The sequence below is a fragment of the Scatophagus argus genome, chromosome 15, assembly GCF_020382885.2.
Source record: "Scatophagus argus isolate fScaArg1 chromosome 15, fScaArg1.pri, whole genome shotgun sequence".
In the NCBI taxonomy this organism is placed as follows: Eukaryota; Metazoa; Chordata; class Actinopteri; family Scatophagidae; genus Scatophagus; species Scatophagus argus.
In genome coordinates, this window is record NC_058507.1 from 13005619 (window position 1) to 13020428 (window position 14810).

The 14810-nt window shown below is 42.2% G+C and overlaps 1 protein-coding gene across 1 annotated transcript; it reads left to right on the plus strand.

Moving 5' to 3' along the window:
* Positions 1–146: 146 nt before the first annotated feature.
* Positions 147–13467, plus strand: LOC124072312 (intraflagellar transport protein 43 homolog A). The gene is made up of 9 exons (XM_046413623.1): positions 147–282; positions 1457–1558; positions 4117–4187; positions 6722–6757; positions 7553–7599; positions 11457–11529; positions 12365–12440; positions 12576–12638; positions 12900–13467. The coding sequence occupies exons 1-9, from the start codon at positions 238–240 to the stop codon at positions 13008–13010; spliced, it is 624 nt and encodes a 207-aa protein (XP_046269579.1). The 5' UTR covers positions 147–237; the 3' UTR covers positions 13011–13467.
* The last annotated feature ends 1343 nt before the right edge of the window (positions 13468–14810 follow it).

Below are 14810 nucleotides of genomic sequence, written 5' to 3' on the forward strand. Positions count from 1 at the left end.
AGGCATTTATAATCATCAGCATTATTATTGTTATCATACTCAACAATAGCAGCCACACACCATTATAGTCAATTTGTCATACACCCCTTATGATATTTGTTTGTTTATTAGTTTATATCATGACGTCAGTTCAGAGTGATTGACTGGGACGCTCTCTTTCCCTCTGATTGGCGTTGCTAGGTGACGCTTGTTGACATCCAGGAAGACGCTGCCCTGGTGGTAGCGAAGAGGAGAGAAATGGATGATAACTTTCAGCTCGGAGAAACTGGAGCGGTAAAAAATGTAAGAGACTCGCTTGAATCGCACAGAATGCAGTAAGGGTGTAGGGACACATAATATTAATGCTGTGCGATGTAAATGTGTTCGAGACCGTACCGTAACGGTGCAGCGTGGCTAACTGCTAGCTGCTTAGCCATTAAGCTAGTGTAATAGCCAGATTTAGCCAGTCAGTGAATGAGATAGCAATTTAACCCGCTTGTTACCAGCAGACCTCATCTTTTTGGACGTTTCGTGTCTTAGTGCATAAGTTTAACCAACGTTAACCGTGGATATACATTAAATAAGTGGTTAACCGTGCCAGCCGAAATTTCCCAACATGCACAGCTCGGTGCTGCTGTGTGGAATCATTCCTCTGGCTCATTGACTGTAATTTGTTCGTCTAAAAAACTTACACGAAACGTCCGTATTCTGGTGTACGTGTACTGCAATTCAAATGAATTCACTTAGTATCCATGAAAAAAAACTTAGGGAGTTGAGAGGGGGTGTCTCAACCAATCTGTTTGTTGCTTACCATTTCTGTAAAGTGTATGAGTATATACCCACGTGCTCTTAGTTGATAGAAAAACTGCTTACCAATAACGGTTGTTGCCACTGAAGTAAACTTACCACCATTTTAAGTCAGAGGTCCAGACTAGCATGCTAGCTGTTTATTCAACCTGTGCAGCAGTCTAATGGTCTGAGACCTGGTTCAGCTTCCCTGCTCCTTTTTTTCCTTCACCCATTCTCAAAGGAAAATTATACAAATGACCTTAATTGGTTGAATAATGCTCTCATCATATACTAAAAAGGGACTAAAGATGAAATATGGCCTTCTGGATAATTCTGTCTTTTTTAACCATGTATTAGTTTTATTAATTCGAACTGTCCTTTTTTAAATAAACTATGCGAAAAAGAAAAAAGTCACGCCACATCTCTTCAGTGTGACTTCACACAATTGAAATGTGTGCAAAATTACTAAGCAGAAGCTACTAAGCACTAAACTTGGTTTATATTAAAGTGGAATAACCTGATTTGTTGTGTTTTGAAGTCTATCCAGACAACATTTGCTTGGCTTATTAGATGGCACAGTTTAGGCACAGTGAAACCACAAAGTCTTTGATTGCTGTTGGAAATGCCAGTTTCTTCCTTTATGATATCAAAATTGATTTTCCATTTTAACATTATTCACATTTCCCAGGTTGCAAAGTCTGGACGAAGAGCTCGCCTCACAGCCGACCAATCATCTTCTGAAGATTCTCGTTATGTCAGGAAGTCCTCCACCTCTGCTTCAGCAGGAGAGGTATGCTATCACATGATAACAAACATTTGCATGTAGTAATTTAAACTCATAATAAGCTTCATAAATATGCATTTTGGTTTTTTTCTCATACATGATTCACAGGACGACAATGAGGTAGGTCGCATGATAAACGTAGTGATTTTGCATGGCTTCTGCTGCTAAACTTCCAGACATCAACTTTATACCATTTATAATACTCCTAGTTTCATGAACATTGGGCTGTTAACTGGTTATATTTGATATAACCTGGCCTGTTCAGATTCCTTACCTGTCACATTACAGCACACACAGGAATGCTGTCTTGAAACACATGGTATAAAGATTACATTGGGTGCTTATTTTTGTTTAGACATTTCAGTTGCAATTTTCCTACTTCAGCAGGTTTTAAAGCATAGACAGTCAGTCATTGTTCCTGAACTGTAGCTGCACTTCATTTATTGCCCTGTGTGTAGTGGATCTGTTGTGCTTGCATGAAAGGTTTTGAAGTGTTACTTCATACAAGCGTTTATATACTTTGGAGTTGCGCAGCTTTGTAATTGTTCTCTTGTAAATTATCTAATTGAGAAACAAGCAGCTTACATCAATTCAGTCTCTATAACTCTGCCAACAGTTTTCATAAATCCTCTCCTTATACTGCCTGGTGTGAATCATTGTAAGTCTCAACAGAAATGTTGTCATAAAGTTTTTTCAGTGATCTCTGCCTCATAAAACATGGTGGAGTTAACTAAATTTAGACTCAATATAGGGCAAGAATATATGAGAGAAGTCAAATTAGAAGTGACAGTTGCAATATAACAAATAATTTTGCTTCACTATCATTGGCATTTATGGAATCAGTCACGTCTCCTGGATTGGCAACCTGTAAACCAGCCAACATTCCCAAAGCAAAAAATTCCAACAATGCTTTTACTTTAGGCTAATCTTCCCAAATTAGGCCAACTTCCCAAATGTATGAAGCAGTATTCTCGCGCCCTCTCTGACCTGCTGTGCACATGCAATACATTTTTCCAGAGTGTCGTGCGACTGGGTGGGTTTATTTGCAGTCTTCGTTTATCAACCCTGGCCTCATCTGCCTGAAATACCCAACTGATTGGTCACATTCCTTACATCCTTTTAAACAAAGACTCATTTGCTTTTATGGGCTCACAGGGTTTGGTCACCATAAGTTCCTCGCCCTAGAGACCATCAGAGAATCTTAAATTAGAAACCATGAGGGCTAAGCTAATTGCCTTAACAGCCATAACTATTTTACTCGAACTGTGAGGTTCATATTTGGTCATGAAGAATTGGAAGCAGAGGTTTGTTTTGTTTCTCAGGACACTTATGGTCCTCTCCATTTTTGTAGAGTGAAATAACTGTCAGAGGATGAATTTATCACACTAAAAGAGATTGGAGTATTATCTTGTCTCTCATGAAAAATGTTCATTGTCAAAAATACCAAACATTAAACATCAGAGGAGTTTTCTTACAATGTTGCTTAAAATGACTCAGTTGTCATATTGTAATCCCTTTTGTTCTTAATAAAGAGACAGTTACTAATTACACAAAGTTGAGGGAGCTTGTTCAGCCTCAGCTCTCTCGATTAATGGTAATATACAGCAGAGCAGAGTGGCTCCCCCTCCCTCTGCCCTGCTTAATGGTGACATTCAGATTTATAAATGGCTCTGGTGAAGGAACCAGCCATGAAAGATTATTTCCCCTTTCATCATAAACGAAAGAAATTCTTCACGAGCACTTTGTCCTCTGCAGACCCAATTTAGTAATGAGAAATGTTGTGCCTTTTTTTTGTCCCTAATTCATTTGTCTAGTGCCCAGCCTCGTGTGCTCTGGAATTCATTCATTCAAGTGCTGCTCTCAGGGTCCCGGTCTCAGGATCGAAATGCATGCTCAGTTTACTATTTTCAGAATCAAAGAATGAGACGGAGAGGGCTGTTTTTTTTTTTTTTTTGGATCTATTTAAGGGTCAGACTTGCAGGCCCTGGCAGTTCCCACACTCTGCTCCATATGTTCTGGTGCTGGAAATGGGCAGTATTGAAAACTATTGTAAACAAAACAATGGAGTGCATATAGATAGTTCTGTGCTGCATGTATACATATTGTTCACTGTACACGATTAGAGGTGAAATTTGGTTTACATGGTCCCAACACCTTTAGCAGGATGATTAAACTTGCTTTATTTATGCCTTTTACACTTAAGTTTAGGGGTCCCTTTTCCTGTCGTGGTCTTTAGTATGTGTTGTCATGGACAAGAGGGCCACCTGCTGGCACATTTCCACTTTAAAAACTCATGGTGCTTCGTGGAGGTTTTTACAGGTCTCTTATTTAATGGATTTTGTACTTTTAAAAAGTACATAATATAGTCTATTTACCAATATGCCAGAATAGGTACTGATGTAACACATAAGTCCTATAATTATAAACAGGATATTTTTGTGCTTTATTTTTAAGATTGAGGCCTGATAACAGTTAGAACTCTCAAATAAAATTTATTTATCTTCTGTGTGAGTGAGTAAATATTCTCTGAAGCTGTTTGCTATTAATGTTCTCTCCTCTTCCAGGGCCCTCCTCCTAAACCAGCTCGGCGGCAGGGTGGCTGGGCAGAAGAAAGCTCCGGATCCGGCTCTGCCAAGTACGTACCTTCATCTCTTCCTACATCTCCTGTGGCTGTGCTGAAGGCGGTGACTGTGCGCTGTGGTCTAGGGTTATGTGTTATTAATGAACTCTCATGCTGTTGAATGAGCTTATTTATCAGGGCATATTTGGGACTCAGGCTGTGAATCAACAAGGTTAGAGGGAGCCTGTCTGAGCAGGCAACTCTCCATTCGTCTTCATCTGTGAGCAAGGCGGTAATTGACATGGTTAATGCATCAGCCACAGGAGGGCACTGTTAGTCAGCTAGCCACTTCATCACAGGAGTTCAAGCCACTTAATCACCCCTTACCACTGCAGTCTGCTCTTTACTCAGGGAGCACAACATGGAGAACTCATGAAATATTTGGATCAGATGGAAGATGTTTGCCAGAAGCTTTTGTCTGCAGCTAACAGATCTGAATCCAAATGTACATGACTGAATCAACTTGAGACATTTTTTGTACTGTAGAACCAGCTCTCCTGTTTCGTCTTCCACCTGCCACTGTTCCTCTTTCTCTTTTAGTCTCAGTGGAGGTAAGAACATAGGAGATGCACTGAAGTGAGCCGGCTGAGTCAATTGTGCTTATTTGCGTAGTTTACTGCACCGTTAGTGCGAGCAGGGAAAACAGCATACTCAATAGATCTTTCCTTTCTCGCAGAAGGTCAGTGTGTCGCTTCTCTGCTTTTTTGCGTAACCCAGCTTGATTCCTGGGCTCAAAGCGATTGAAATACAGGAGGTGTAAAAGGGGTTTGCACACGCATTGATCCTCTCTGAAACAAAGTAAGTAATGGTCCCCCCTGGAACCGGCAAGGACTTTTCCCTTCAATGTCACCCCTCATGCTCAATCACCGCCGCCCTCCTCCCACTAATCCCAGCGCAGAAATCCCAGGATTTGTCGATCTATCACTTCTAATTGACACTAAATGATCTGTCAGTTTATTGATGAACCTTTGAAACCAGGTTGTCACAATATATTTTATCCCTAACAACTTTTTCCAGACAGTTTTACCATGTCTATCGCTTTACCTTACATGAGTCTTAATCAAGGGGCCTGTAATGTGTCTTAAGTGTCGCCACCCCCGCCCCACAGACAGGACACAGTCCAAGGGCAGGCAGGTAGGCTCCCTCAGCTTCACTTTGCCCTGCCTAGTAAGACTGTAGTACCCTCATAGCTACTGGTCTACAGTTAGACAGACACACAGAACACTTTTGGTTAAGAATTAGTTTGGTAATTGTGTTCATTCATATATCTCGCTCTTTGATTAATTAATAAGGTTATTGAAAAGGGAATAACAGATGATGTGTGATATAAGACAGAAGTTTTCAGATTTCCCCTTCCACTCTGATTATTTCATTTCTGGGTTTTTGTCCTTTTTTTTTTTTTTTGGATGAGTATGTTTTCCTTTGTTGAACTGCTCTGATTGTCAAGTCAGTTTTTTCTTTATTACCCAAAATCCCAAATCAAATTTGCCTTAAAGACTTTACAGTCTGTACAGCAAACGTTTCAGCAAACTCCCCCCAGAAAAAACAATTTAATGGAAAAAAGGGAAATAACCACAGGAAGCGTAGGGATCTGTCTTAGGGTGAACTAAAAGTAGGGACTGGAGTTGGTGTACAGTTGCTGGTTTTAAGATACAGGAGATATTTATTTTCCCTGCTTGTTAACAGGGGTTTGCCTGTCTAGAGATGTGGCTGCTGTTTTGTTGTTTAGGAGCTCCTGAACACTGACATTAGTGATTTGAATACCCAGATTGGTACTTATGTAACATACATGTGTGTTACTGCTGTTTGTGATAAATATATAGTTATTTAATGTGTACATTAAATTGAATGTATAAATTTATTCAAGATAATCCAAGTGCTGCAGCTTTGAGTTTTGATAGTATGAAAGAATGAAAAAGACTGCAACACAATACTGGTTGTGTTGCTTTTAAAACCAGTAGGGGGCACTACTCAACCAGGAGAAATGGCAAAACCATTATGCATGATGAAAAAAGATTAAACCCTCTTCTACACATTTTTAGTATGCTAATTAAAATATACTAAACTTACATTGCTTTAATTCCATTCTTATATTATACTGTTATTTATCTGATTCATACTTTCTAGGTAATAATAATGTGGTAATTTTTCTTTAGTGTCTGGTTTGATTGTTTTTAAAACAGACAGTGATTGGTAAAAATACTGCTTTGAGGCAGAGAAGTGTCAAAATACAGTATTTTGGTGTCTTGCATGCTCTGTTCAAACTGACCAGTGTAAATGAAATCTTTTCTCAAATTCATCTCTTGCATGTCCCGCAAGAGATGAATTTGAGAAAAGACAGAAGGCAGGAGAAGACCCCACTTGGTCTGATATAGCAGAATTACTGTCATTAGATACAAATGGAGGGGATGTGTGCCAGGATGAAAATATATAAATAGGTATATATCACTGAGTTTTGTGCATATCATTATTTTGAAGGAAAGAACAACATGATTCAACAAGTGTGTTATTTAATTTGTGTGACCACTGTCATTTCTGCTGCTGTGCAGATCTTCAAGAAGACCTGCAGCTGAAGACCTGGAGGAGTAAGTTCACCGTCATATTCACATTCATATTTTACTGCACTCGAGTTGCCGACTAAATTCATTGCCAGTCACATTTTTTTGTGTGGGATAAAAATAGGTCAGTTTGAGTGTTTGTTCCCTTTGTAAAGTGGAAATAGCTTCGTACTTTCAGATTGTCCTTGGTTGCAGCTAATCCTTGCCTTCCAAGAACAATCACTTAACATGATTAAAAGAAAAAAAACAGCGTGACTGAGTTGTCATCACTTTTATTGCTGTTAGGAGCCAAGTTTTCCTGTTATTCTAGTTTTTTTCCCTCTCACCCTCCCTCCCTCCCGTCATTCTGTGACTAGAATAGACATCATGAGGGGAGGCAGGTAGAGGACGCAGTCGTTTACTCATCATCCCAGTTGGAGCCCGGTGCCTAACTGGCTGTGGTAAGACAGGCTTTGTGTGAAAAGTTGTTATAACTTAAGGAAAATCCCTGATGTTGTGCTCCTGTCACGGCCGTCTTGTCTCAGTAATACTTATTCAGACTGCCTGGTGGTGGTCTTGTCTAAGGCGGCCAGGCTGGCCACACAGACGATCACAACAGTAGCAACTCATAGCGTTGTCAGTGCCTTGTGGCACATGCGACTGTTCAGAAGTTTAGTCAATCTGTCAAACTACCCCAATAGAAAGATAAGACAAAAAACAGCTCCATTGTCAAAGCAAAGTATCTCAGGAGCCAGGTTCACTTGCTCCTTATGATGACCTCACTGTTGTGTTGCATTTTGAAAGCATTAAATATTTATACTCTCACACTTCCTGTTTCTCCAGCCGCCGCCTGCGACCACAAACTCCTCAGGGTTCAGATGATGAAGGAGGTAAGAGCACCCTCAGTATCCCCCCACTCTGTGTCTCCTCACGGGCAAAGAAGAGCCCTCGAGTGCGTCCCCAGTACATTCATCCTGCAGAGGCAAAGCAGATAAGCAGGCGGTCAGATCATCGCTTCTCACTGATGCTCATGGCATATTTCTCCTTGAATCCAGCGTGGATGCATGTGTTAGAGCTCTGCCTTTGACCAGTGTTGCTCCTTTTGACCACTGTGTGACAGCATAAAAGCATGGTACTCTTTGATGAAACTGACAACTGAATGTGCTCATTAAATACGGTTTGATCTATAGTTGATGGGGAGTATTGTTGCAGAATTGAAGCTTTTCGTTCAGCGCCCTGAGTGACACAGTTATTCACGAACGCACACACACACACACACACTCACACTCACAGTGTCAGGCAGGTGCTGAATACAGATCTAACCGAGTCACCTGAGGGCCCAACTCTGCGCCCCACAAACAATGTCAGGACTGTGGGGGAAATTTCAGCTAAATCCTGCCTAGAATAATTGTTCTATTTTGTGGCACAAGGCAGCTGGGGAAATAGGGTCAAATTGCCTCAGTAAAGATAGGTTGGGAGCATGAAATGCTCAGCTGAAAACACTGAAGGGCTTCTACATATCAGTACCTCAGGTTGTATTGAGTAATGCCACATAAACAAATGCAATATTGATCAACCCTTTTATCTGCAGTCAGCTTATCATAACTCTGTTTAAAAATCCCATTATCATGTTTCTGAATTTAGAATATTGCAGTGCATAATAATAATTATAATATTAATAATAATAATAATAATAATTAGAATAGAAAGCAGAAAAAAATATAGACCTCAAAACAAAATGAAAGAGTGTTTATCCCACTGTGTCAATGTTTTTAGTCTTTGTTCAAATATTAAATTAATCATTCATCTTCTAATAAGAATTGTGAAGCACGATGAAGCCTTTTTTCTTTTATTATTATATGGAGATGGTAAACAATATTATTTAATCATTACTCAGCCATAATGTGCATTTTTAGATGTTCCTACAATTTAATACCTTAACAGTGTCTTACTTGTTCATCTTTTTGTCAAAAATGATTAAGTCAAAAAGTATCACTGGATTACAAAACTCAAATGAATTTAAATGTGTTGCCAAATCTCAATGAATCAAATGCATGAATGGCAGGGTTGAAGATGCTGTACAATTCCTCTAATACTCTCCGTCTCTGTTACACTTATACACACACACACACACACACTGTCTCTGTCCAGTATGCAGTGGCTCAAACGGGCAGTTGAATGAAGAGTCCAGAGGTTTGGTTCTCTTGCAGTTAATGCCGCCGGAAAGATTATTACTCTGTGGGGGGAGACCTCTTAATACAGAGCCGGAGGCAGGGGCATTGGAAATTACAGTGCTGAGGGTTAGTGAGATAGCCCCTGCGATCTTGATTATGTCCCCTACCCTTATCCCTTATGTCCACTGGCTACAAGCACACACAGAGAGAGAGAGGGAGAGAAGGCTCCCCCAGACCCTGTTCCCATCTCCCCATCAGTTGCCCCCACAGCCTCCTGCGGGTCATTTAAAATAGCACCAGTATCGCAAACACGCTCATCTGTTTCGTGTCCCGCTGTCTTACTCTAGCCAGTGTTGTGTTGAAAAAACGTCACATATGCATTCTGTACCAAGTTAATCATTTGTGTGGACCCATGCGTAGATTAGAGGAGCCCAAGTGAATGTGTTGAGATTTCCTCTTCGCCAAAGTCGCTGACCGGCGTGTGCCTGCCGGGAGTATGCCTGCACTCACAGCAAATTATCCCCTTTTGATATTTACATGCTTCAGCAAGGAAGCCGGACGTGCCCGTGTAATAAGGATACGCGTGGCCTCGCCCGCTGCAAGACAAAAGCCACCTTGATACATGTCCAGCCGGGGGAAGGAAGTCAGCGTGGGTAATGTGTGCCTCGCTGAGGAGAGACGACTCCTCCTGATGGAGCTGCCCTTTGCGTCCGAAGAAAACACTGGCTTGTTTGCAGCTGCTTTGATGCCCTGCTTGACCTCCAGTAATGGGTTGAATTTGAAGCTCATTTAAAAATGTTGTTCTTTTTTTTCACTTAATCATAGACTTTGCATATAGACAACATATGCGTCTGTGGTTCACATTGAACTCTCATGGAGTGTGTTAATAGTGCATTACTGACTGAAATGGAAAAGGGTGTGTGTGTGGACAGAGACAACCCAGGAAGCTGTTTGCAAAGAGCCGGATGGTGAGGCTTTTTGATGTCATTGCACTAAGACCATTAAATTTGATTGGGGGTCCAGGGGGGACGGATTCTGCTGAACGCTGTGCTTTGTAAATGAGAGGACAAAGTGTCACTGGGGCCTCATGAATATGAAATACCCGCGCCTGCATTTATTTGGATATCAGAAACACAGATGAATCTTGTCAGCGGCTAAACGAGCGTGGCATTTTTAATTTGCCTTAATTAAAAAAGAGAAAGAAATAAGTTATCAAGAGAGGCTGAGCTTTTGTAATTTACTAAAAGTTGCTTTTTGACAAGTTATCTTCTGAATTTTTGTTCCGAGTCAAAATCGTTTCTCGTCATCTCGTCAGTCCATAACTTTTACGTATAGTTGAAATTTAGTCTTCGTCAGAGATCGATGTTTCTTCAACTCCAGGTTATTTTCGGGAGTTATTTTGAAGGAATGGTGACATAGATGCCAAGATATTTCCTCACATCAGATGCAGACTTCCATCTCTCACCTCTATTTAGCTCCTCTATTGACTTTCCCCTCAGGGTGCAGAACTGTGGTTAGAGATTACTGACAACCCTCTTCATGCAGTCCTGCTCTCTTTTTCTCTCAGTATCTGTCTGTTCCTCTCTCTCTCTCTCTCTTCCTTCCTCTCTCTCTCTGTCAACACTCAGCTGTAGAGCTAATAAGGATGTGCAGTCTGCTGCCTCATCCAGAAAATATTCTTCAGGAATGCTACATCACACCCAGAGTTTATATACTTTTTGTAATGGCGGCTTGGAAGCCAGTAAAGTCTGTACTACGTTAAGTATGTACTGCTGACATGATTATACACAGGTCAACACACTCAGTTATCAATGGGTCTCTTTGTTCACTTATCAGCTGTTCAGCTTATTTTCATCAAGGCTTTCTATATCCTTTATTATGTCTCTTATTTCCCTGCTCCAGCAAATGTCGATCTGAAAAATGCTGTGAAAGTTTGCCCTGTCCTTCTTGGGAGTGGAGCCATCCTCTGTCCTGTTGCGTTTTGCCAATTAAAGTGGGTTCCCACTGTTTGAGCTGCGGGTTGGCGGCTCCTGGCACTGCAGCCCCTGCCAGGCCGCACTGTGACTTCCGACCCCACACAGATGGGCCCGCAAGCAAATACTCTTGCACATGGCTGGATGCCGCCCCGGTCGGAGTGGCAGAGTGGACATGGAGGTCGGCCTAACGGCCACTGCGGGTCCTGGGGGTGGGCGTCGCTGACAGGGCCCAAATGCTAAGGTAGCAGGGGGTGCTTTCTGGGGAGCCCCTGGCCAGCACCCCTCTCACAGCAGGAAGAGCTGCCGCCTCGCCTCCTGAATATTCATGGCCGCATGGCTATTGTGACAGGGCAGCTCTTATGAGGATGTAGCTAGATCGAGGGAGGGGAGGAAGTGCCACACAGATACGGTCACACATACACAAAAATATGCACTTCTAGCAGCCGTGCAGGAGACTTACTGTATTTTTTTCACAAATGACTCTATCATTTGGCTAACGATGAAATATTTCTAAATTTGGACACTTTTTAAAATCTAATGAGTTTGTAAAATATTGCGATCTTGGTCTTTTTTGTTGTTGTTGTTGTTTTTTTTTAGATATTCCAGTGATTCCAGACCTTGAAGAAGTACAGGAAGAAGATCTCACCATGCAAGTTGCAGCTCCACCAAGGTACAGTAGCGAACTCTAGGAATTCATCCACTCAGGAGTCACACACACACACACACACACACACACACACACACACACACACACACACACACACACACACACACACACACACACACACACACGCACACACACACACACACACACACACACACAGAGTGCGTCCCCAGACTCACGTGTGACAGTTAACCTCTGTCTGTGCACAGGACACTAGATCAGTAGCATGCTCTGGTGACTTTGACGGTTACCTGTCCTCCACTCTTCCCAGTGTAGAGTGTCTTGTTTTATTGGGCTGAAATGGAGAAATAACAGTTGTGTGTGATTTATGCAACTCTGTTACCAGGGTCCCGACTAACCAGGCCCTTTGATTTACAGGGCAGCGAGAGACACGCCGACATGTGTCGAATATGTAGCAAGGCTATGACAGCGGTAGAGGTTATTAGGCTGGGGCTTGCTCTCTGTGCGAGATAATATCCACATTGAACTCATTGTGGGGGCAATGTAGCGTGTAATGTGCAGTAAGTAGGACTGGCATGCACTGCTAGGCCCCGGCCACTTTGAGAGCCCCCCCACTTAATTCCAACCCACAGATAAGCAGCTGGGTTTCAATTTGAGGCGTTTACCACTTGGCAACCCTCTCCTGCTCTCTGTGGTCTTTACTTGAAATCTTGGAGCTTCATTGTGCACAAACGTCAAACTTCTCCAAAGCCACTTCTCTGTCTTGGTTTGCATATTGTGTGAAAACAGTCTGAAAACAGTCCGCCTACTATTTTTCTGATTAAAGTGCAAGTCTGTTAGTGTATGAAATGCCTATTCTGACTGTGTGTCACTCTGTTAGTATCCAGGTGAACCGGGTAATGACCTACAGGGATCTGGACAATGATCTGAAGTATTACTCTGCGTTCCAGACCTTGGTAAGTCAAGGCCATTTATTTTAATATCTGTTTGGTATTCCTGCCTCTCTTCTCATCAAGGTGGTCCATTTAATTTTGCAACCAACATCACCTCTGTTTTTGCAAACTGAGTATTTTACTGCACTCTCTCTTCAGGATGGAGAGATTGACTTGAAGCTCCTCACCAAGGTTTTAGCGCCAGAGCAGGAGGTGAAAGAGGTGAGTGAGTTTTTAGTAAATATAGCTTGTGAGCTCCCAGCAAAGGCCTGTCCAGCTGTTTCTAGAGCACCAAGGGAGGTTGCCACTCTGTCTCCCAGGTAATCAAGATTTATGATGTGTACATTAACACCCTCTGCTCTCCTTCTCCATTCTCCTCTCTTTGCTCTCTCTGATCCCCATGCACTCTTTCTTGGTATGTCTCCTGCTGCCTCTCTCATTCTTCTTTTCTCACCCTCTTCTGTCTCCTCTTTTGCTCTGCAGGATGATGTGAGCTGGGACTGGGATCATCTGTTTACGGAGGTGTCCTCAGAGCTGCTGATGGAATGGGATCAAGGAGAGAGTGAGGACCAGGCCGCGTTGCCTCTAACATGAGGAGGTGGTTTGAGCTGGGACTTCAAATGGCTCCAGTGGGAACTAAGTGAATGTCCATTACACAGAAGAGCCAGTGACTTTGGTCATAGTAACTTAAATTACAGCTGGTTATCCAGAATATATATTTTGTAAAGTGCGTGTGCATTGTTTATTATATTTTTTAAATAAAGTTCATTGGGCAGTGAACAGTGCAATGTTGTCTTACCCTGTATTTGTTTGAGTTTTTGAATTTAACCCTCTTGTTTTGTTAGTTTTGAACTTAAACAGCCAAAAGGCAAACTGATTTTGTTTGAAAAGCTCCTCTGAAAGAAGCTGTCACAGATAAAAATGCCCTCCCTGTACTGCCAGCATTATCAACACCCTCATACAAGTCCAAGGTTGATAATCAGCTAAGCTGAAATCCAGTTGATTGTGTTCAAATTAACATTCTTCATTAAAGCCTACAACCTTATTGTTATTGACTGTGCCATTGACTTTATCTTCCAGGTCTTCGATAGGAACAACCCCTTCTTCACTATTATCTCAAATGCATTGAACAGAGTTCCTATTGACACCTGGGGGATTAGCATACATTATACCTTTTACTGGATAAAGAGGAATGAATGTAAGTTGGGAATAAGACAGCAGTTTGTGTCAGATGTGTGCTCTTTAAAGTGGAGAAACACACATTCTTCACAGCAGCTCTGACTGAATACAGAGCCACAGAACAGGCCACAGGATTGGATATGTTGGACAGTGGCTCACTGAAGTTGATATAATTTATAAATGCGTTGTATACCACACCTTTAACATACACTGGTCACATGTATCAGCATTCAGTTTTGTCTTTGGTTCATGTGTGTGAATATAAATGCTGGCCTTCAAAGTCAGGCCAGTTCTATTAGGGAAACAGCTGTAACATTTACAGATTGTGATTAGGTTTATTTCTGCGGCAGAGAGCAGTCTCATGACATTTGGAGATGCACAGCAAAGTCCTCAAGGACGCGTAATCTATGCATCTAACAGCTCAATCACTGCCCATCACAAATAGATCCAGGTTTTTTCATTTGGAGGGCCTTGAATCAACTTCATTAAGTGTAATACCTCAGGATGAAGCTATCGTATGGGATATTTGTGCTCAGAATAACTGTGTGTGGCAGAATATTTGAACTCAGCTGAGAGCTGAGCAGTGAATGATCTCTGTTTGTTTCTCTATCAGACATAAAAACGCACACTTTTTTTTTTACTGCCTCCACAATTGGCTTATTTAGCTAGACTTAATGAATTCTGCCCATATGCCCTGAGCAGCTGCTATGTTGCCCCTTCCTCCCGCCCCTGCCGAGCTGCGAAGTGCCCATCCATGTAGAGACAACCTCTAGCTGTCTCTCTGGAGAAGCCTAAGCCTGCCACTCCTCTGCTGGCAGCCGGCCGGTGCTGTCTGAGGTGGACTGCGGATGGGCCGAGGACTCAGATTAGGGCCCAGTGATCACGGGTTACGGCCGGCCTCAAATGATTGGCCTGAGCGTCGGTGGATCAGAGAGGGGATTAGAGAAAGTGAGAGAGATCCAGAGACGCTGTTTGGCATGTGCTTGCATCCAGCTTCTCAAAGTGACCTCTCTCTACCGCTTCATCCTGCCACTCTCTTCTCCTTTATTCTCTCCATGTCTCACAGTGTATACAGTATATCCTAATTCTGCAGCGAGGCTTACAATGACCTCTCGTTGTCTAGGTGGAGTGATTTCAATCACATCCAAACAGCTGCACCATATACATAGAGAAGAAGACAGTTGTGTTGTCGTGGAGCTCTTTGGTTACGGCGGA

Bases quoted from the DNA above. Each gene is read 5' to 3' on its own strand.
- LOC124072312 (XM_046413623.1), top strand. From the start codon at position 238: ATGGATGATAACTTTCAGCTCGGAGAAACTGGAGCGGTAAAAAAT. The intron at 283-1,456 runs GTAAGAGACTCG...CACATTTCCCAG, and splicing joins AAACTGGAGCGGTAAAAAAT to GTTGCAAAGTCTGGACGAAG. The intron at 7,600-11,456 runs GTAAGAGCACCC...GTTTTTTTTTAG, and splicing joins GGGTTCAGATGATGAAGGAG to ATATTCCAGTGATTCCAGAC.